Source organism: Scyliorhinus torazame, chromosome 22, assembly GCF_047496885.1.
Source record: "Scyliorhinus torazame isolate Kashiwa2021f chromosome 22, sScyTor2.1, whole genome shotgun sequence".
Classification (NCBI taxonomy): Eukaryota; Metazoa; Chordata; class Chondrichthyes; order Carcharhiniformes; family Scyliorhinidae; genus Scyliorhinus; species Scyliorhinus torazame.
Window position 1 is genome coordinate 24,080,322 of NC_092728.1, and position 22,083 is coordinate 24,102,404.

The 22,083-nt window shown below is 54.6% G+C and overlaps 1 protein-coding gene across 1 annotated transcript in view; it reads right to left on the bottom strand.

Annotated features, from left to right (window-relative positions):
• Nucleotides 1-780: 780 nt before the first annotated feature.
• LOC140399457 (structural maintenance of chromosomes protein 1A-like) overlaps nucleotides 781-22,083 on the bottom strand; it is a 79,678-nt gene continuing 58,375 nt past the window's right edge. Inside the window, 11 exon segments of the mRNA XM_072489033.1 lie at nucleotides 781-2,209; nucleotides 4,614-4,724; nucleotides 7,118-7,187; nucleotides 8,121-8,272; nucleotides 8,656-8,810; nucleotides 13,134-13,290; nucleotides 14,908-15,018; nucleotides 17,178-17,331; nucleotides 18,072-18,220; nucleotides 20,646-20,786; nucleotides 21,379-21,489. Coding sequence (XP_072345134.1) covers nucleotides 2,129-2,209; nucleotides 4,614-4,724; nucleotides 7,118-7,187; nucleotides 8,121-8,272; nucleotides 8,656-8,810; nucleotides 13,134-13,290; nucleotides 14,908-15,018; nucleotides 17,178-17,331; nucleotides 18,072-18,220; nucleotides 20,646-20,786; nucleotides 21,379-21,489 — 1,392 coding nt within the window. The 3' untranslated portion in view covers nucleotides 781-2,128.

Consider the following 22,083-nt stretch of genomic DNA (forward strand, 5'->3'; position numbering starts at 1 on the left):
AACCCCTGCAAAAAACCCTCTCCAGCCCATCCCTCTTTCATGGGCTGTTGCCTCACGACCCGCTCCGGATCCAGGCTCCCCTGCCATGTACCCAAACCCACTCGCAAACGGAGCAACGCCTAGATCGAGTGGACGTGGAGAGGACGTTTCCACTGGTAGGAGAAGCTAGAACCCGAGGGCACCGCCTCAGACTGAAGGGACGGTCCTTTAAAACAGAGATGAGGAGGAATTTCTTCAGCCAGAGGGTGGTGAATCTGGGGAACTCTTTGCCGCTGAAGGCTGTGGAGGCCACATCACTGAGTGTCTTTAAGACAGAGACAGATAGGTTCATGATTAATAAGGGAATCAGGGGTTATGGGGAGAAGGCAGGAGAATGGGGATGAGAAAATATCCGCCATGATTGAATGACGGAGCAGACTCGATGGGCCGAGTGGCCTAAATCTGCTCCTATGTCTTATGGACCCTCAAAACCCCCGGTTCCGCCCTTGCTGAGTTGTGATCAAACCCCACACTCCTCGTCCACACCCCCTCCCTTGATTGGACAGTAACTGGGCAAGTCCTGGCCTCCTGCTGGCAGAAGCGAGTGGAGGAGAGGGTACCGGCGCCGAATCAGGGCGGCCGGCAGAAGAGGCCGGGGGAAACAGAGCGCAGGCCTAGGGGCAGGCCAGGACATCGGACGGCAGCCTCTCCCTCCCCACCCTCTCCCGAATAGCCAACTGGCTGAGGATAATGCAGCCCTGAAGACACACTGAACAAGGCCCACACGTCACAACGCAACCGTTAAATCAATAAAACCCGTTTCTCTTTATTATTAGGAGAGATATATTCAGTGATTTATCACAAAGCCGGGAAACAAAGTCTTACACGATTCTCTCTATGAGAAAGTAATTTCTGTCCACTACTACAAAAGGTTTAAACATTTAAAAACAAAGTTACAACCACCCGGGCGCATAGAATTATTAACTCAATCAGGCCATGATCTTATAGCACGCTACATATCAAATATCGTAAAAAGCACAGACCCCTCCTATCATTTAGATATTAGCGGTGTTGGCGGGGTTTCAGTCCATGGTCATTGAAGCTGCATCTTACTCATTGCAAAGCTGCGCCGTTCCAAGATATACCCCAACCCCACCCCCACCCTCCCGTGATGGGAGAGGGCATCGTTAAGCTTGGTGCAGGATAGAAGCAGTACTAAAAGATGCTCCGCCTCCAGCCAACCCCAGTAACAGATTACCCCGTTGACCCCTGGCCCTGGGGCACTCGCCATTAAGGGAACACTGCACAATGCGACGAGAAGACTTGTCTACAGCTTGGGGGAGGGGTTTGCACGAAAGTGGCCCAACAAATGCTTCCAGAATCCTTGCAAGGAACGGACATTCGATCTTTGCCCATCTTGCATCCAAGGCTCGACGCCCGCCTGGACGACCCGCGTAGCGTCTCCGCTCTTCGGGACCCCAAAACCCTTCCACTCCCTCAGGTTTCTGTAACCCCCCCCCCCCCGCATCTGATTCGTGTGAGATATTTCACTCGAGTCGCAGAATCTCAGGCACACACCCTCCTCCCCACCCCCATTGGATTCCGTGCTCCTGCAGGGGCAAAGCTTCACGTCAGGCGTAGCCTCTTCAAACACCAATCCAGGCAGGCAAGCGAGCTGGATGACTGCGAGTGTGGGAGAGCAGCAGGCCGTATTCACGGGGACCCCGCCTGTGCTCGCGTTAGAATAAACAGAGCAGTCAGCCATGGTGGGGACAATTGTAGGAACCCACCCCACCCCCTCCCCGGCTCACAGTTAAAACAAATAATAGGCATTCCTCAAACAGGGAGCAGGATTGCGCACATTTTTCCCAAATAGCGGCAAGAGGATGTTTGACTCTCCTGCTGGAGTGGGCTGGCGTGGGGAAGGTGAGAGGGGGGGGTGGGGGAGCGGGGAGGTGAGACGCCACTAGTCAAAACTTAATTGGGCGCTTGGGACCGTGAGCCGCTGCTGCTGCCAACACTGCGGTCAAGGGAGCTACCGATTTGAAGGGTGGATTAAACATGGACACGGACACACACACGCACACTCTCTCCCTCTGCCAGACGTATGAGGTACTGCGCGCACCGACTGCCGCACCCCCCCCCCGGGTTACTCGTTGGGCGATGGGCCGGCCTCGGGGAACCCAGTCAGGTCGAAGGTCAGCACTTTGCTGATGACACAGTCCCCTTGCTGGAAGAGAAGAGACAGAAAAAAAAATGTTAGATAAAACAGTCGGGGGGGGGGGGGGGAGGGGGGAAGGAGCCATTTCTCACCTGATGCTCAAAGGGTCACATTTATTGTGACATCCCTACCGTCGGGCTCTGTTAAAATCACCCAGAGGGGCCACAAGTGGAGATGGTAGAGGGGGAATCGAAAAATCCCCCCCACCCCCAGGGCCCGCAGGCGACTAACAGCCCCCCTTCCTCTTACCTCTGCCCTGTTCCAGGGCACAAAACCGCTTTTTTGGGGGGGGGGGGGGGGGGGGGGGGGGTTGGTATCAGCTGTTTAGGACCGAGCGGAGGGGAAATTTCTTCACTTGGATCTTCGGAATTCCTGAAACCAGGGGGGAGGTCAGCTCAGTCGCTGAGAATACAGAGCTCCAGGGTCCCAGGTTCGATTCCCGGCTTGGGGTCACTGTCTGTGCGGAGTACGCACATTGGCCCCGTGTCTGTGTGGGTTTCCTCCGGGTGCTCCGGTTTCCTCCCACGGGCCCCGAAAGACATGCTTGTTAGGTGAATTGGACATTCTGAATTCTCCCTCTGTGTACCCGAACAGACGTCGGAATGTGGCGACTAGGGGTTTTCCACAGTAACTTCATTGCCGTGTTAATGTAAGCCTACTTGCGACAATAAAGATTATTATTAAAGATCGGTGCCAATAAGATTTCATGGGCGCCTAAGGGAAGTCAGCCATCACCTTATTGAATGGCAAAATGTGGGGGCCCCCACCTCGCTCTCAGATTATACAAGACTCCGACACAATGAAGAACATCAGCAACTGAGCTTGGAGTTTAGTTTACCTTCAATTTGTCTTGGCCCCAAACTCGCCAACCCCCAATGGTGAGGGGAAAACAGGTCGATGAGTGAAAATACATTGATAGAAACAGAAATGGGGTGAAGGTGAAGGAGAGAGCTCACAGTCGGAAGTTGTCCAACTCAAATGTTAAGGCCGGAAGGCTGTTCCTCCGGTTTGCTCCCCCCGTCCCCCACTCACCAGCTTAGGTTGCCCGGCGCTGAAACAAGGGTTGGGCCACAGCCGGGCATTGGGCCTCAACTCCGCGAGCTGCACCGCAGGAAGGGCGCCGAGGCCTTGGGGAGGATGCGCGCAGAAACCATTTCCAAGGATGGTCCCAAGGAAGGGGGAGTGTCGGCTCACAGGGAGGGGCAGGAGAGGCTGGGACAGTCCCTCCTTTAAGGGCAGAGAAGGCGGGTGGGAAGATTTAACGTTGAGGATTTCACAATCAGAAAATGTTTTGAGGGAGCAAGTAAGGAGAAACGTTACTCCGCTGGCAGGAGAGCCGCAAACCGGAGGGACGAAAGTGTCAGAGAGAGACGGAGAGAGAGATTTTTTCAAAAGAGAGTGTTACAATCTGGAACGCACTTGTCAGAAGAACAGCTGAAAGGCAACTTCTTTTTTTAAAATACATTTTAGAGAAGGGGCAATTTAGCATGGTCAATTCACCTACCCTGCACATCTTTGGGTTGTGGGGGTGAGCCCCATGCAGACACTTGGAGAATATGCAAACTCCACATGGACAGTGCCCCGGGGTGGGATTGAACCTGGGTCCTTGGCGCTGTGAGGCAGCAGTGCTAACCACTGCGCCACCCTGCCGCCCCAGAAAGACTACTGCTAAAGGAGAATAGGACGAATGCTTGAAAAAACAGAAATTGTTGAGGCAGCGGGGGAATCAAATCTTGCTGGAGACAGACGTGCCACCAACGCACTCCAAAGACCAGAGAACCATCGAACCCCGAAGTGCAGAATGAGGCCATTGCGCCCATCAAGTCTGCACCGACCCCCTGAAAGAACACTCCACCGAGGCACGCTCCCTGGCCTGACCCTCGTACACCCACCAAACCTACGGGTCAGTTTTATCACGGCCGATCCGCCTAACCTGCACACCTTTGGACTGTGGGAGGAAACCCACGCAGACACGGGGAAAACGTGCAGACCCCACACAGACAGTCATCCAAGGCCGGAATCGAACCAGGTTGCCTGATAATGTGAGGCAGCAGTGCTAACCACCATGTTGCCCGTAAAACTCACCAGGACAAACACACGAACACCAAATTTCAAACAATTGCAACACCGCCGACTACAGGGAGGTGGGGGGTGGATTATTTGGTTGTCCAGTCGTCTCGGATTGTTGGAGGTGCCGTCATGAGATAAACAACAAGGAACGTTTGGCTGTCAGCGCTCCTGGATAATTTTTTTTAAAGGGCTGGAACATATTCCCTTTGTTTGCAGAGCACGGTAGTATGTTAGGGGAAGGGGAGGACAATTTGCCACAAGTTGAGCTAAATAAATTCCCACATCAAGCGTTTTGGGTTACGTTCCTATAGGGCGAGTGGCAAAGCCTCGAGCTAGCACATACCTCGGGGTAGACTCCGATGAGAGCGTCGGCCTTGGTATAGAATTCCTCTTTGAGGGAAATGACCACAGCCTGGAAGTTCGACACCGATTGCTCCTTGATGTAGTTTGCCACCTGAAACCAGACAAACAGCTGAAAACCTATTCTCCCAAATCCTACCATAAACTTCCACTAATCCTCACACTATCCACATTTGAGGGGCAAGGAAACGCTACTTACTGGGAGCGGAATAGCAATTTGATAAAACATGCCTCCCAGGGTGAGTGAGAGGCAATTTCAAGTTAGAGTGTCAACAGCGCGAGAGAGGACAGAGAGAGTGTCAACAGCACGAGAGAGGACAGAGAGAGTGTCAACAGCACAAGAGAGGACAGAGAGATTGTTAACAGCACAAGAGAGGACAGAGAGAGTGTCAACAGTGCGAGAGGGGACAGAGAGTGTCAACAGCGCGAGAGGACAGAGAGTGTCAACAGCACAAGACAGGACAGAGAGTGTCAACAGCGCGAGAGGACAGAGTGTCAACAGCACGAGAGAGGACAGAGAGAGTGTCAACAGCGCGAGAGGACAGAGAGAGTGTCAAAAGTGCGAGAGGACAGAGAGAGTGTCAACAGCACGAGAGGACAGAGAGTGTCAACAGCGCGAGAGGACAGAGAGAGTGTCAACAGCACGAGAGGGGACAGAGAGAGTGTCAACAGTGCGAGAGAGGACAGAGAGAGTGTCAACAGCACGAGAGAGGACAGAGAGAGTGTCAACAGCACAAGAGAGGACAGAGAGATTGTTAACAGCACAAGAGAGGACAGAGAGAGTGTCAACAGCGCGAGAGGGGACAGAGAGTGTCAACAGCGCGAGAGGACAGAGTGTCAACAGCACGAGTCAGGACAGAGAGTGTCAACAGCGCGAGAGGACAGAGTGTCAACAGCACGAGAGAGGACAGAGAGAGTGTCAACAGCGCGAGAGGACAGAGAGAGTGTCAACAGTGCGAGAGGACAGAGAGTGTGTCAACAGCACGAGAGGACAGAGAGTGTCAACAGCGCGAGAGGACAGAGAGAGTGTCAACAGCACGAGAGGGGACAGAGAGAGTGTCAACAGCACGAGAGGGGACAGAGAGAGTGTCAACAGCACGAGAGAGGACAGAGAGTGTCAACAGCGCGAGAGGACAGAGAGATTGTCAACAGCACGAGAGGACAGAGAGAGTCAACAGCACGAGAGGACAGAGAGAGTCAACAGCACAAGAGAGGACAGAGAGTGTCAACAGCACAAGAGAGGACAGAGAGAGTGTCAACAGCGCGAGAGGACAGAGAGTGTCAACAGCACGAGAGGACAGAGAGTGTCAACAGCACGAGAGAGGACAGAGAGAGTGTCAACAGAGCGAGAGGACAGAGTCTCAACAGTGCGAGAGAGAGTGTCAACAGCACGAGAGAGGACAGAGAGATTGTCAACAGCACGAGAGAGGACAGAGAGAGTGTCAACAGCGCGAGAGAGGACAGAGAGAGTGTCAACAGCGCGAGAGAGGACAGAGAGTGTCAACAGCGCGAGAGAGGACAGAGAGAGTGTCAACAGCGCGAGAGGACAGAGAGAGAGTCAACAGTTCGAGTGGACAGAGTGTGTCAACAGTGCGAGAGGGGACAGAGGGAGTGTCAACAGCACGAGAGAGGACAGAGAGTGTCAACAGCGCGAGATTGGACAGAGAGTGTCAACAGCGCGAGAGAGGACAGAGAGATTGTCAACAGCGCGAGAGGGGACAGAGAGTGTCAACAGCGCGAGAGAGGACAGGGAGTCAACAGCACGAGAGAGGACAGAGAGTGTCAACAGTGCGAGAGGACAAAGGGAGTGTCAGAGAGTGAGAGGGGATTGAAATGAAAATCGCTTATTGTCACAAGTAGGCTTCCAATGAAGTTACTGTGAAAAGCCCCTAGTCGCCACATTCCGGCACCTGTTCGGGGAGGCTGGTATGGGAATTGAACCATGCTGCTGGCCTGCCTTGGTCTGGTTTAAAAGCCAGCGATTTAGCCCTGTGTTAAACCAGCCCCGGAGTGTCAGAGTGTGAGAGGGGATTGAGAGTGTCAGAGTGTAAGAGGGGATTCAGTGTCAGAGTGTGAGAGGGGATTGAGAGTGTCAGAGGGGATTCAGTGTCAGAGTGTGAGAGGGGATTGAGAGTGTCAGAGTGTGAGAGGGGATTGAGAGTGTCAAGAGTGTGAGAGGGGATTGAGAGTGTCAAGAGTGTGAGAGGGGATTGAGAGTGTCAAGAGTGTGAGAGGGGATTCAGTGTCATAGTGTGAGAGGGGATTGAGTGTGTCAGAGTGTGAGGGGGGATTGAGAGTGTCAGAGTATGAGTGGGGATTCAGAGTGTCAGAGTGTGAGAGTGGATTCAGTATGTCACAGTGCGAGTGGCGATTGAGAGTATCAGAGTACCTACTATGATAAAGAGTTGGGAGACACACACACAAACCCTCATGCACCTTTGGATGTTGAGCGTGGACCCTGTACAAAATCAGAATGCAAGAACCCACCTTCCCAATGTTTGTATTGTCGAGGGCAGCATCAATCTCGTCCAGAACAAAGAATGGAGCTGGTTTATAGCTGGAGAAAGATGATAAGGTGATGGTTAGCTGCAGGTTACTATTATTATCCCGAGGCCCTTTGCACGTTCGAGCAAGATGGAAAGATCACAGAAACCAGAGGTTGGAAATTTGAGCCCCGAGTGCAGTGAACATTTCAGCGGGAATGTGTAGGGAGATATTGAGAAACGCAGAGAAATTAGTCAACCTTCAGCTGAAAGGGGCTGAATGGACCTCCTTCTGTTCGTATGTAACATACTCGAGGGGAGGTTGAATGGGCTTCCTCCTGTTCCTGAGTAACAGGTTCGAGAGGGGTTGAATGGGCCTCCTCCTGTTCCTGAGTAACAGGTTCGAGGGGCGCTGAATTGGCCTCCTCCTGTTCCTGAGTAACAGGCTCGAGAGGGGGGCTGAATGGGCCTCCTCCTGTTCCTGAGTAACAGGCTCGAGAGGGGGGCTGAATGGGCCTCCTCCTATTCCTGAGTAACAGGCTTGAGAGGTGCGGAATGGGCCACCTCCTGTTCCTGAGTAACAGGTTTGAGAGGCACTCAATTGGCCTGCTCCTGTTCCTGTGTAACAGGCTCGAGAGGGGCTGAATGGGCCTCTTCCTGTTTCTGTGTAACAGGCTCGAGAGGGGCTGAATGGGCCTCCCCCTGCTCCTGTGTAAAAGGCTCTAGGGGGAGTGGGGGGCTGAATGGGCCTCCTCCTGTCCATCAAGTATGCCACAGATTAGCGCGAGGCTATCAAACTGGTACAGGTCATTGGCCTGTCACTCTCAAATTTACGAACAATATTTCTCTCCCATCAATTTGAGCCAGTGAGGAGGGGCGGGGGGTGCTGCTCGAGGCAACTGTCGAGGATAAAAGCCAAGTGCACCCCCTTGCCAATTCACTAGCCACAGCGCCATACACCGCTTCAGGGAGGTCATGGTATATTCAAAAACAACCTACTTCCCTACCTGTGGATAGCAAACAACAGAGCCAAAGCTGCGACTGTCTTCTCCCCTCCGGACAAGTTATCCATGGGCCGGAACCTCTTCCCCGGAGCTACGCAGTTGTAGTTGATTCCATCCAGGTATGGTTCTTCTGGATTTTCGGGGCCCAGGAAGGCCTGGAGTGAGTAGGACATGGCCACAGATGAATATATATATATATATATATATATATATATATACACACACACACACACACACTCGCGCAGGCCCACACACAGTCATGCCCACCCACAGGCGTACACACACGCGCACCCACACTTTTGGTTGGGGATCTGGAAAATCACCTCCCCTCCGGCCAGCACGGGAAGACCCGGCAAGGGGCAGAAGCTGACTTCCGCCAAGCAGGCTGTGGCCACCTCAAGACGACAGCTCCACAATCCAGGTTGGCAGTCTTCAGTGCCAATGCCAATAGCGACGCACTGACGGAAACCCTCTGGTTTACTGCTGGAGGGAGGAGCCAGGTTCAGGCCCAGATCCCCGCAGTGGGCTCTGCTCTTACCTGCGCGCTGCTGTTCCGCGAAAGAGCCTTGTAAATCTCATCGATGTTGGTGGCCACGGCCTCGAAGCAGGCGTTGAAACGGTCGAAGCGCTCCTTCTTGGTTTGTTCGAACGCTTGTTTGGCCTTTTTGGCTCGCTTTCTTGCAGCCTCGAACTCTGACCGACAGGAGGTGGAGGAAGGTTAGAAACAGTCACCAAAAAAAAGGCAAAAAAGAAATAACGTTACAATTTTAACCTCGTCGCCAGGCGGATGTTATTATTTATTTATTCCTCCACTGAAGGATACCAGTGAACCAAATAGGATTTTACAACAATAGACTTGCGATGCAGATGTCACTGGCTCAGATGAAGGGTCAGCTGATCTATGGATTTTGGGAAGTTTCTGACGAATGATGACCTCACCCCAGAACATAAACACTGTGTCGCTCCACAGATGCTGCCTGGCCGGTTGAGTTATTCCCAGAATAATTTCTCCACCTGCCTTTTTCTCATTCTCTCACTCGCAGCCACCTGCTGTTGATGACTCAAGGGTTAGCGTACCTCAGAAGAGAGAAGATTTGGGGGGGGGGGGGGGGGGGGCTGGTGATCTGAAGGAGGGCTCTTAGAGGCTACCAAATGGTGGGCATAGAGGAAATGTTCCTTCGTTCTTGCCCCAGGAATCTCACTTCGCTCCGCCAGGCCCTCCCCTGTTGTTGGGGCTGCCCGAGATTTGGTTGGAAGCCATGCTCCCAATCTAACTTATCCACCTTTTTCCCCTCAATTCAGGGATGACACGGCAGCACAGCGGTTAGCACTGCTGCCTCACAGCGCCAGGAACTCGGGTTCGATTCCAAGCTCGGGTGACCGTCTCCGTGGGTTTCCTCGGTGTGCTCCGGTTTCCTCCCACAGTCCAAAGATGTGCAGATTAGGTGGATCGGTCATGCTAACTTGCCCCTTAATGTCCGATCGTTTGGTGGGGATAAAGGGCTGGAGCGGGAATTGACCTAGGTGCTCTTTCGAAGGGTTAGCGCACTGTATGGTTTCTAATTAATTTTTACAGGGAATGGGCTTCACTGGCTAGGCTGACATTTGTTGCCCGTCCCTAATTGCCTATTGGAAGGTGGTGGAATCACCATCTTGAACTGCTGCAGTCCCAGTGTGGTTTAGGTACACCCACAACACTGTTAGAGAGGGAGTTCCAGGATTTTGACCGAGTGACAGTGAAGGAATGGCCGATATATTTCTAAGTCAGGCTGGTGAGTGACTTGGAGACAAACTTCCAGGTGGTGGGGTTCCCCTGTATGCAGCTGGGGGGGAAAGAGAGAGAGAGAGAGAGAGAGGAGGCACGTGATTCCGGGCATCACGGTGCGCTGTGGCTGGCTCTTAACTGCCCCCTCTTCAATGTCTCTCACCAGACACCCAAGGGGCAATTAGGGATAGGGCAACAAATTCTCTCCCCACTGCTGTTCGCGCTGGCTATAGAGCCGCTGGCTATTGCTCTGAGAGCTTCAAGGGACTGGAAAGGGCTGGTCCGGGGGGGAATGGAACATAAATCGTTATACGCGGATGACCTGCTGTTATACGTGTCGGACCCAATGGCGGGGATGGACGGCATCATGGAAACCCGGAGGGAATTTGGCTGGTTTTCAGGATATAAATTGAACATGGCTAAGAGCGAGATGTTCGTAATTCAGGCACGGGGGCAGGAGAGTTGCCGTTCAGGCTGGTAGGAGAAAGCTTTAGATACTTGGGGATACAGGTGGCACTGGACTGGGGCAGGCTGCATAAGCTCAACCTGTCCCGATTGGTGGAACGAGTGAGGGAGGAGGTGCGGAGTCGTGACGCGCTCCCGCTGTCACTCGCGGGGAGGGTGCAGACTGTTAAGATGACGATTCTCCTGAGATTCTGGTTCATAGTTCAGTGTCTCCCCATTTTCATCCCAAGGTCCTTCTTTAAGAGGCTGAATAAAATTATCCTGGGATTTGTCTGGGCAGGGAAGTCCCCGCGGGTGAGGAATGTGATGCTCGAAAGGAACAGAGGGGCGGGGGGGCTGGCGATGCCGAACTTTAGCAACTACTACTGGGCGGCCAACATAGCGATGATAAGGAAATGGATAGTGGGCATGGGTCGGTTTGGGAGTGGGTGGAGGCTGTTTCGGAGGGGGCTAGGGTAGTGTAGACGTAACCCAATAACCGCTCCTAACCTTTTTGGGACACTAAGGGCAATTTATCATGGCCAATCCACCTAACCTGCACATCTTTGGACTGTATGAGGAAACCAGAGCACCCGGAGGAAACCCACGCACACACGGGGAGAACGTGCAGACTCTGCACAGACAGTGACCCTGCAGGGAATCAAATCTGGGACCCTGGCGCTGTGAAGCCACAGCGCTATCCACTATGCTACCGAGCTGCCCACAGGGATTAAGACATATTCTTGGCCTTCCCGGAAGTCATGGGAAAGCAGGTCTTCACTGTCCTCAATTCACAGGTGCCAGACAGTAAGGGAACAAAGGGAACCGGCGCCGGGAATGTCTCGGCCTTTTGGGGGGGGGGGGATCTCGCCTTTTCATGGAGGAAGCAGGAAAAGCTATCTCAGCCAGTTACTGTCCAGAGGCCAGTGCCTGAAGAGAGACCTATAGACTTTGTCTATAGGCTGGGTTGCAACAGAGGAACAAGAGTCGGCCACTCAGCCCATCGATGTCCAAAGATATGCAGGTTAGGTGGATTGGCCATGCTAAAGTTGCCCCTCAAGTGTGCAGGAAAGTGCAGGTTCAGTGGGGTTATGGTTAGTGCGTGGGTGAGGGGGATAGTCCGGCAGAGTGGACCTGGTCACGGGGTTCTTTCAGAGGGTTGGTGAGACTCAATGCGTTGAATGACCTCCTTCTGCACTGCAGGAATTCTATGAATTCAGCCTGTTGTGCTGCATCTGGCAGACCTTTTAAGTGATGAACAGATGCTCGAATCAGGTTGAGATAGAGAAAGCAAGCACAGACACAAATTAAAATTGTATGAGGCTATCTGGGTATGATTCAGCTGCTGAAACCCTCAAGCATTTCTTCGCAACCTCAAAACGTAACCATTCCAATGCAAGTCTTGGGCGGTCTCCAATGCTCTCTGTAAAAAACGGAGGTCACCAAAAACATTGCTGCCCACCATCCTCACTCACACCAAGTTCTCTTCAAATGTCGACCACCTTCTCGCCCCAGAAAACACAACTCTCTCAGCACGGACCATCCCAGTGCGGTGCTCCCTCAGCACTGACCCTCCGACAGTGCGGTGCTCCCTTAGCACTTACCCTACCACAGTGCTGCGCTCCCTCAGCATGCACCCTCCCACAGTGCAGTGCTCCCTCAGTACGGACCCTCCCACAGTGTGGCGCCCCCTCAGTACTGACCCACTGACAGTGCTGCGCTCCCTCAGTACGGACCCTCCCACAGTGTGGCGCTCCCTCAGCACTGACCCTCCGACAGTGCGGCGCTCCCTCAGCACTGACCCTCCGACAGTGCTGCGCTCCCTCAGTACGGACCCTCCCACAGTGTGGCGCTCCCTCAGCACTGACCCTCCGACAGTGCGGCGCTCCCTCAGCACTGACCCTCCGACAGTGCTGCGCTCCCTCAATACGGACCCTCCCACAGTGTGGCGCTCCCTCAGCACTGACCCTCCGACAGTGCTGCGCTTAGCACGGACCCTCCCACAGTGCTGCGCTCACTCAGCACTGACCCTCCAACAGTGCGGCGTTCCCTTAGTACAGACTCCCGCACAGTACGACGCTCCCTCAGCACTTACCATCCCACAGTGCGGTGCTCCCTTAGCACTGACCATACCACAGTGCGGCGCTCCCTTAGCACTGACCATACCACAGTGCGGCGCTCCCTCAGCACGCACCCTCCCACAGTGCGGTGCTCTCTCAGCACTGACCCACTGACAGTGCGGCGCTCCCGCAGCACTGACCCTCTCATAGTACGGTGCTCTCTCAGCACTGACCCTCCCACAGTGCAGTGCTCTCTTAAGCAATGACCCACTGACAGTGCGGCGCTCCCTCAGTACTGACCCACTGACAGTGCGGCGCTCCCTCAGCACTGACCCTCACAATGCAGTGCTCCCTTAGCACGGGCCCTCCCACAGTGCGGCGCTCCCACAGTACGGCGCTCCCTCAGCATTGACCCTCCATAGCACGGCGCTCCCTCAGTACGGACCCTCCCACAGTGCGGTGCTCACTCAGCACTGACCCTCCCACAGTGCGGCGCTCCCGCAGCACTGACCCTCCAACAGTGCGGCGCTCCCTCAGCACTGACCCTCCGACAGTGCGGCGCTCCCTCAGCACTGATCCCCCCAGTGCGGTGCTCCCTCAGCACTGATTCCCCCCCAGTGTGGTGCTTCCTCAGCACGGACCCTCCCACATTGGGATGATTGGGACCCACTTAGCCACAGCTGGCTCCATAGTGACTGTTGAACTGACACACATGAACTTTGCTGCATGCCCGCGACTCAGGCTCACCTTCTGAGGTTTCCTGAAATTTATCCCGCACACTGTCCAGCTTTTCCATGGCCTTCATGTTAGGGGCAGCAATCCGCTGCAAGATGTTTTGGTGCTCTGTTACCTTCTGCTGCAGGCCATTTAATTCGATCTTGACCTCTTCGTCTGATAATGCATCCTGTATGGGCAGAACATCAGGGCAGAGTGAAACCTTCCCTTCTTAGTTTTAAAACGCGAGTCTTCACCTCCTTTCCTCCACTCTGAATTCAACCGACGTTTCTAAAACCGCACGGACGGCCACAGAGGACCTCAATCAGCTGTGCCAGCCTGTTTATCACTGGCGAACACAAATTGCTTCCTCTGCATTGGGGAGGCCAAACGCTGACTGGGTGACCGCCTGGCGGATAACCTTCACTCCGTCCACGAGAATAACCCCCGACCTTCAGGTCGATTGCCCATTTCAGCTCAGTACCTTTCTCTCGTGCCCACATGTCCGTCCTTGGCCTGCTGTAAGGATCCAGTGAAGCCCGACTGGAGGAACACCTCCCCCACCGATGAGGCACATTACGGCCTCATAGACTCGACAGAGTTCAACAATTTCAGACTTCAACAATTTCAGACTGTGAACTTTCCTCCCTCACTTGACCGCCCCCCCCACCGCTGCTTTTCAGTTCCCTTGGCCAGCCCAAGCACAAACCTCCTCTCCCTTCTCCCACAGCCACCTGACCCTTGTCGCTCAGTTTTTCTCCCACTCAGCACTAATCTTTGCTCCCTTATGAACACATTCTGCGATCTTACCGTTTGCCGCTACTAGCGATCTTCAGTCCCTAACCATTAACACCCGCTTTTGTCCTTATGTTCGTGACATCTTTGTCAATCTCTCGTTGGCTCCGACCCATCACTGACTTTCCATTCTGCCAACCCCCACCACCATATAATACTCATATTTCTACCTCTTCAGTTCTGCACATGGGTCATCGATCCTCAAAACAACACTGATTCGCTCTCCACAGGTGCTGCCAGACCTGCTGACTTCATCCAGCATTTTCTATTTTTATTTCAGATTTCCCGGGTCCGCTGTAATCGGTTTCCATTCCACGTTATGCGTCACCATATATGGCAATTGGCAGGTGTTTGGGAGGTGGGTATGGGGCTGGGGTGGGTATGTGGTACGCTAAGCGACCGCTTCCTCTGGCTGGAGGTTCTAAAACCAGAAGCCGTGGCCCTGGGTGGGGGTGGGATCAGCAATTTCGCTCCGAGATGAGCGGGAAGGCTGGCTCCTGGGACAGCGTAGGAGACGGGAGGAGGTTGTCTTGTGTGGAAAGGTTGACCGGACTGGAGTTTTGAAGAATGGGAGGTGATCACACACTTCCCAGTCAGGATGGAGAGTGGCTCGGAGGGGGAAACCTACAGGCGGTGGGGTTCCCATGCATCCGTTGCCCTTCTAGGTGGTAGCAGTGGTTGGTTTGGATGGTCCTGCCCAAGGACCTTGGGTGAGTTCAGGAGAAACCGTCTTTCCCCAGAGAGTAACGAGGATGTGGAATTCGCTCACACAGGGAGTGGGTTGATGTGAATAGCGTGGATGCATTTGAGGGAGGCTAGATAAGCCTGAGGGAGAGAGGAACAGAGATTTATAAGCTGCTGGGAGAGCAACGAGGGTGGCAGTGGGGGGGAAATGCAACAAAAGTTGGAGAAGGTGTGTGTGGAACATAATCATTGGTTTGGACTACTTCAATGGTCCACTTCTGCGGTGTAACATTGCAGTCGCATCTCTCACACTGGCAATCGATCGTACCTGCAGGTCCTCGTTCAGCTCGCTGTAGTCAATCTCAATCATTGCCTCCTTTGCGCACACGTTCGAGGCCCTCTGGGAATTGCTGCCCGTCTCCTCGGACTGTGAACCGCCCTAAGAGGGAGAAGTCAGCAAATCATCAACTCAACCAATATGTGGTAAGTGGGGAGGCGGTGGCGAGGGGCCATGTGTAAGTGTGCGCGCGGCGCGCTCGCTCGCGGGAGAGTGCTAGGGACATTCGGAAAACAGAGAGAGTCAACAAGGAGAAGAGGAGATGAGGCAGAACGCACACAAATAAAATAAATAAGAGGACCAAGTACTGTGGGGTGAAGGAGAGTACGCAGTGGAGTTCCAGGTTGGTTGGGAGTCAGTGATAGGATAGAGATGCAGTAATGTCCCAGGGCTGAGATTCTCAGCCTCCAACAACATCTTCCTTTGTGCTAGGAGACGCGATGGGCGGAATGACCTCCTTCTGCACTCTGTGATTCTATGACCCCAATAGTGGAGTACCTTTACCCCTGATTCCCACTCACTGAGGAAGTAACTCAGAAACTGCAGCTCCGTGAGAAGATTGGGGGAGCTGGGACCTTCGAGTGAAAGGAAGGTTGACAGGAAATATGATCTTTTCAAAATCACGAGGTGGGGGAGAGGGAAAATTGGCGGGAAGATCGGGAACGGGGAGTACACACGCATTGGAGAAAGGAGCGATGGGGACACGAGGAGAAACCTCTACACACAGCGAGTGGTTAGGATTTGGAAGGTGCTGCCTGAGTGTGTGAAGGAGGCAGATTCAATCAAGGGGGGGGAAATCGGATCAATATCTGAAAAGGAAGAATGGGCCGGAATACGGGAAGTCAGAAGAGCGCAGCGCTACGTGCGCTGCTCATTCGGAGAGCCGGTGACACGACGGGCCAAAAGGCCTCCTTCCATCCAGCGAGTCTGCCACTTGAATTGTTTTTGGGGCTATTCAGCGCCACAGTCAAACGCTGCGGAGGTGTTGGGGCCAGCTACTCTAACCACACTTCTGAAATCCTGTGCTTTCGAGTGCAAGCAGGCCACTTTAGCTTTCATTGGCACGGCATGTGGGAGACACCCTACTCCTGCTCCGACTCTCACGTTCCTGCCCTCCTGGCAGATACCGGACCAGGTCCATTCATGAGCTCTCGATCCCGGTGAGCGAACAAATACCCTGGCGACACCCAGGTGGAGGCAGGACACACCGGTGAGGAGAGGGGAGCTGGTGATCACTAAACTCTGCCCCAAGCACGCGTTTTGAATCTTTTCCAGCACATTTTACTTAAGGAGTGGATTTACTCACGTCGGAGACAATTCGGAGAATGTTCACTGGGTCAATTCCCAGGACGAAGGGGGTTTGTCTGATGAGGAAACGGCTGAGCAGGTCGGGGAAGAACGAGGGGTGATCTTGTTGAAACACATTTGATTCTATGGGGGGGGGAGGGGGGGGGGGGGGGGGGGGGAAGGGGGAGTTGGAGAAGTTGGATGCTGAATGTTTCCCCCCCTCATGGGGGGGAATCTAGAACTGGGAGGTCCCCCATTGAAGTTTGAGAGGTGGAATTTCACCTCTCTTGGTGAGGCTTTGGAGCGGGGGGGGGTTGTCGGGAGAATTACCTACCTCCCAGACAGCAGTGGAGGCTGTGGTTCATTGAATATATTCAAGGCTGAGTTGGACAGATTCCCGATCGACGAGGGGGTCGAGGGTTGTGGGGGTGGGGAGCAGACAGGAAAGTGGAGTTGAGGCCCCGATCAGATCAAGCACAATCTTATAAAATGGGAGCAGAACCCGAGGGGCCGAATGGCCTCCCCCACCAGCTAACTCACGCCCTCACAGAGTGGAAGCAGAGACATAGCTGGGGCGCGGGGGTGCAGGGGAGGGTGGGACGGGGAATGAAAGTGGTCAAGGAGACTTTGGCCAGAATTTCCTGGCCGGGTTCCCGCCAGCAGCGTGGGGTGACTTGAATGGGAATTCCCGTTGACAAGCGGTGGGAGCAGAGGGTCCCGCCACCGGAGGTCGGCGCACTGCCTCCCAGCGCCGGGAAATATGGGGCTGGGAGCCGGAGATTACCACCCCTTTGAAGAACCACCACATGGACTGGGAACATGAACTGTCCCTTTCTCTCTCTCCACGGCGGCTGCCAGACCTGCTGATTTATTCAGCGCTCTCCACTATTTTGTTTTCGTTAAATATGGAGATTTTGTGCTTTTATTCAAACAAGACAATAGCTGCCCGGCTGGCACCAGCCGAGGCACATCACCTCCTCCTGACTGATATCCTCCATACTGCCCTGGCGTAGGGGCAGCTTGATGTCCTGCATTTTGCAGCTCTGCAGCAAGTTGTGCCGGTCACTCCGCTTCTGCTCCAGTTTGGTCTCGATGGCGGTCACCTCCTTCTGCAGCTGCGTCATCTCCCTGCCAGTCGGAGGGGAGGGGGGGAAAGAGAGAAAGAAAGGTGGGGGTTAATGATGAGAAGCGCTGGAAGGTATCCCTGTGCCAACCCCTCACCTGACCGGGTCAAAATCCAGCCACACACACTCATCTCCCCCCTCCCGCCAGTGAATCTGCACAGGTGAGCTATTTGACTGTGGAAGCCTGAACATTCCAGTGTTTTGTCGGAGGTGGAGTCGCTGCGCACAGGTTGGAGTTCCACAACCCTCCTACCCCGACACTTACACGTTCCCCACCCCCAGGGGCACAGAAACAATTCACTCCGCACCCCCATGGGTAGATCCCCCCCCCCCCCCCCCCCCGCCCCCCCCCGCCGCCCCCCCCGCCCCCCCAACGTCCCTCTGCTTGGTCTCTGCTGATCTACACCTCAAATCCATTGTCCGCATTTTCTCCCTGCCCCTCAAATCCCCTTAATCCCCAGAGGAAAAACCAGTAATCTCCATCTTGGGACAGATTTCCAATGTACCCCCGGGGGGGGGGCAAAAAAGGGCACCAGTCCCGGGGCTCGGGGTGCACACAGCAGGGGGTTAGGATACAGATCATCCACAATCTCAGCTTAATGGAGGAACAGGCACGGCAGAGGGATCGGAATGGCCTCCTCCCGTCCCCATGTGCCAGAGGCAAGGCGGACACGGGCCCCTTCCCACTTCAACAGCCGCCCTTCGGCCAGACAAACCCACCCACTGCCCCTCAACCCTCCGTACTGACTTGTTGGCCCTCCGAGTTTCTTGCGGATGTCTTCCATCTCGTGGTTCTTGTCGTTGACCTCGGACTTCTTGGTGAGGTGCTGGTTCTTCAAGTCCTGCAGTTGGGCCATGGTCTCATCGATGATCTTCATGTGTCGGTGCTCCTCCTGCCAATAGAGTGAGTGTGAGACCCAGCGAGTCAGAGAGAAAGTGGTGGTGGTGTTGGCAGTTGGGGGTGGGAAAAGAGACGGCGAGAGGTGGTCAGAGAGACGGCGAGAGGTGGTCAGAGAGAGGGAGGGTGAGAGAGGTGGCGAGAGAGGTGGCGCGAGAGGTGGCGAGAGAGAGGTGGCGAGAGAGAGGTGAGCGAGAGAGAGGTGGCGAGAGAGAGGTGGCGAGAGAGAGGTGGCGAGAGAGAGGTGGCGAGAGAGAGGTGGCGAGAGAGAGGTGGCGAGAGAGAGGTGGCGAGAGAGAGGTGGGCGAGAGAGAGGTGGCGAGAGAGAGGTGGGCGAGAGAGAGGTGGCGAGAGAGAGGTGGCGAGAGAGAGAGGTGGCGAGAGAGAGGTGGCGAGAGAGAGGTGGCGAGAGAGAGGTGGCGAGAGAGAGGTGGCGAGAGAGAGGTGGCGAGAGAGAGGTGGCGAGAGGAGAGGTGGCGAGAGAGAGGTGGCGGGAGAGAGGTGGCGGGAGAGAGGTGGCGAGAGAGAGGTGGCGAGAGAGAGGTGGCGAGAGAGAGGTGGCGAGAGAGAGGTGGCGAGAGAGAGGTGGCGAGAGAGAGGTGGCGAGAGAGAGGTGGCGAGAGAGAGGTGGCGAGAGAGAGGTGGCGAGAGAGAGGTGGCGAGAGAGAGGTGGCGAGAGAGAGGTGGCGAGAGAGAGGTGGCGAGAGAGAGGTGGCGAGAGAGAGGTGGCGAGAGAGAGGTGGCGAGAGAGAGGTGGCGAGAGAGAGGTGGCGAGAGAGAGGTGGCGAGAGAGAGGTGGCGAGAGAGAGGTGGCGAGAGAGAGGTGGCGAGAGAGAGGTGGCGAGAGAGAGGTGGCGAGAGAGAGGTGGCGAGAGAGAGGTGGCGAGAGAGGTGGCGAGAGAGAGGTGGCGAGAGAGAGGTGGCGAGAGAGAGGTGGCGAGAGAGAGGTGGCGAGAGAGAGGTGGCGAGAGAGAGGTGGCGAGAGAGAGGTGGCGAGAGAGAGGTGGCGAGAGAGAGGTGGCGAGAGAGAGGTGGCGAGAGAGAGGGCGAGAGAGAGGGCGAGAGAGAGGGCGAGAGGGTTAGGGGGGGGGGAACGAGAGACGGCGAGGTGGCGAGAAAGAGAGGGCGAGAGAGAGAAAGAGAGGGCGAGAGAGAGAAAGAGAGAGAAAAGAGAGGGCGAGAGAGAGAAAGAGAGGGCGAGAGAGAGAAAGAGAGGGCGAGAGAGAGAAAGAGAGGGCGACAGAGAGAAAGAGAGGGCGAGAGAGAGAAAGAGAGGGCGAGAGAGAGAAAGAGAGGGCGAGAGAGAGAAAGAGAGGGCGAGAGAGAGAAAGAGAGGGCGAGAGAGAGAGAAGAGAGGGCGAGAGAGAGAAAGAGAGGGCGACAGAGAGAAAGAGAGGGCGACAGAGAGAAAGAGAGGGCGACAGAGAGAAAGAGAGGGCGACAGAGAGAAAGAGAGGGCGACAGAGAGAAAGAGAGGGCGACAGAGAGAAAGAGAGGGCGACAGAGAGAAAGAGAGGGCGACAGAGAGAAAGAGAGGGCGACAGAGAGAAAGAGAGGGCGACAGAGAGAAAGAGAGGGCGACAGAGAGAAAGAGAGGGCGACAGAGAGAAAGAGAGGGCGACAGAGAGAAAGAGAGGGCGACAGAGAGAAAGAGAGGGCGACAGAGAGAAAGAGAGGGCGACAGAGAGAAAGAGAGGGCGACAGAGAGAAAGAGAGGGCGACAGAGAGAAAGAGAGGGCGACAGAGAGAAAGAGAGGGCGACAGAGAGAAAGAGAGGGCGACAGAGAGAAAGAGAGGGCGACAGAGAGAAAGAGAGGGCGACAGAGAGAAAGAGAGGGCGACAGAGAGAAAGAGAGGGCGACAGAGAGAAAGAGAGGGCGACAGAGAGAAAGAGAGGGCGACAGAGAGAAAGAGAGGGGCGACAGAGAGAAAGAGAGGGCGAGAGAGAAAGAGAGGGCGAGAGAGAAAGAGAGGGCAGAGAGAGAAGAGAGGGCGAGAGAGAGAAAGAGAGGGCGAGAGAGAGAGAGGGCGAGAGAGAGAAAGAGAGGGCGAGAGAGAGAAAGAGAGGGCGACAGAGACAAAGAGAGGGCGACAGAGAGAAAGAGAGGGCGAGAGAGAGAAAGAGAGGGCGACAGAGAAGACTTAAAGCACGAGCCAGGGCACGGCATGTACAGCAGGGGGTTAGATACAGAGTAAAGCTCCCTCTACACTGTCCCCATCAAACACTCCCAGGACAGGTACAGCACGGGGTTAGATAGAGTAAAGCTCCCTCTACACTCTCCCCATCAAACACTCCCAGGACAGGTACAGCACAGGGTTAGATACAGAGTAAAGCTCCCTCTACACTGTCCCTCATCAAACACTGGACTATTTAATTCACGAGGACCACACCATCAAGTTGAAGTGAAGAATTATGTTACCTTTTTAAGTTTCTCGATCTCATTCTCATCCTTCTTCACGGTTTGTTCCCACATATGCACCTTGTCGTGGTCTTCCTTCAGTTGCTGCCGCTCATAGTCCAGCTGGATCCCCAGCCGAGTCTTCTGGTTCTCAACTCCAGCCTGCAACGGTGTAGGCTCCAATTAATTCAGTTCACCCTCACTCCAGAGACAGTAAATATAGTGCACCCTCACTCCAGAGAGTTAATACAGTGCACCCTCACTCCAGAGACAGTAAATATAGTGCACCCTCACTTCAGAGAGTTAATACAGTGCACCCTCACTCCAGAGACAGTAAATATAGTGCACCCTCACTTCAGAGAGTTAATACAGTGCACCCTCACTCCAGATACAGTTAATCAGTGCACCCTCATTCAGACACAGAATACAGTGCACTCTCAACCCAGAGACAGTTAATACACCCCCCCCCAGCCCCCCCCCCCCCCCCCACCCCACCCGAGGCAGCTCCGGTTAGTCTCAGCTGACTGGACAGAGGGACAGGTTTGGAATCCCCGTGTTTCTCCTGTCTGCTGGTGAGCGGCTCACTGAGACCGATTCACCAACAACCCCCAGATGCTGAGAGCACTCCCATGTAGTGAGGCAGAATAGAGAAAGCTAGGAGGACAAGTGGGCTCGGAGAGGGGTTCAGAGGGAGGCTAAGAGAGGTTAAGCCTGGCAGCCTGGGGTGAAGCAAGGGACCAAGCTCCCAATCCACCTTACCTCTCTTGGCGATCTCGTTTTGTCTTTTCACCTTTTCCTCCTCGAACTCTCTGATATTCCTCACACCGATTTCACAACAGAATTCCTCAAACACTTCATCCTCCACCTGGGAAGCAACAGAAACAGGGTTACAACGCGCTGAGCGCAACATTCATTCTTGGGACAGGGGTGTTACTTGCCTGTTCGGGTAGTCAGGAGCCGAGCCCCTCATCGTAGAACTCCCAGCTTCTGACCTGTTCATGTAGATGGTGGGCAGTCTTTGGGGGATTTGGATTTTGAATGATGGCAATGCCCTTGAGTGTCAAAGGCGATGGTTAGATCCTCTCTTGTTGATGATCATTTCCTGTAATTGTGGAATGCGAAGGGACCCTTCCCACATAGCAGCCGGAAGGCGGAGGGCACGGGCTGCTTCAGTATCTGAGGATTCGGGGAATTGGTGCTGAAGGTTCTGCAGTCACCTGCGAACAACCCCACTTTTGACCGTAGGTCATTGATGAAGCTGCTGGAATTCCTGCAGCCATAGCCTGGGATTGAGACGATTGATCTCCAACCATCACAACCACCCTCCTTTGTGATTGGTCATGGTCTCTGGCTGTCCCTGGATTCGAGGACGGTATCCACCATCCTAAGGTGGCAGCACAGTGGTTAGCAACGCTGCCTCACAGCGCCAGGGATCGGGGTTCGATTCGGGCCTTGGGTG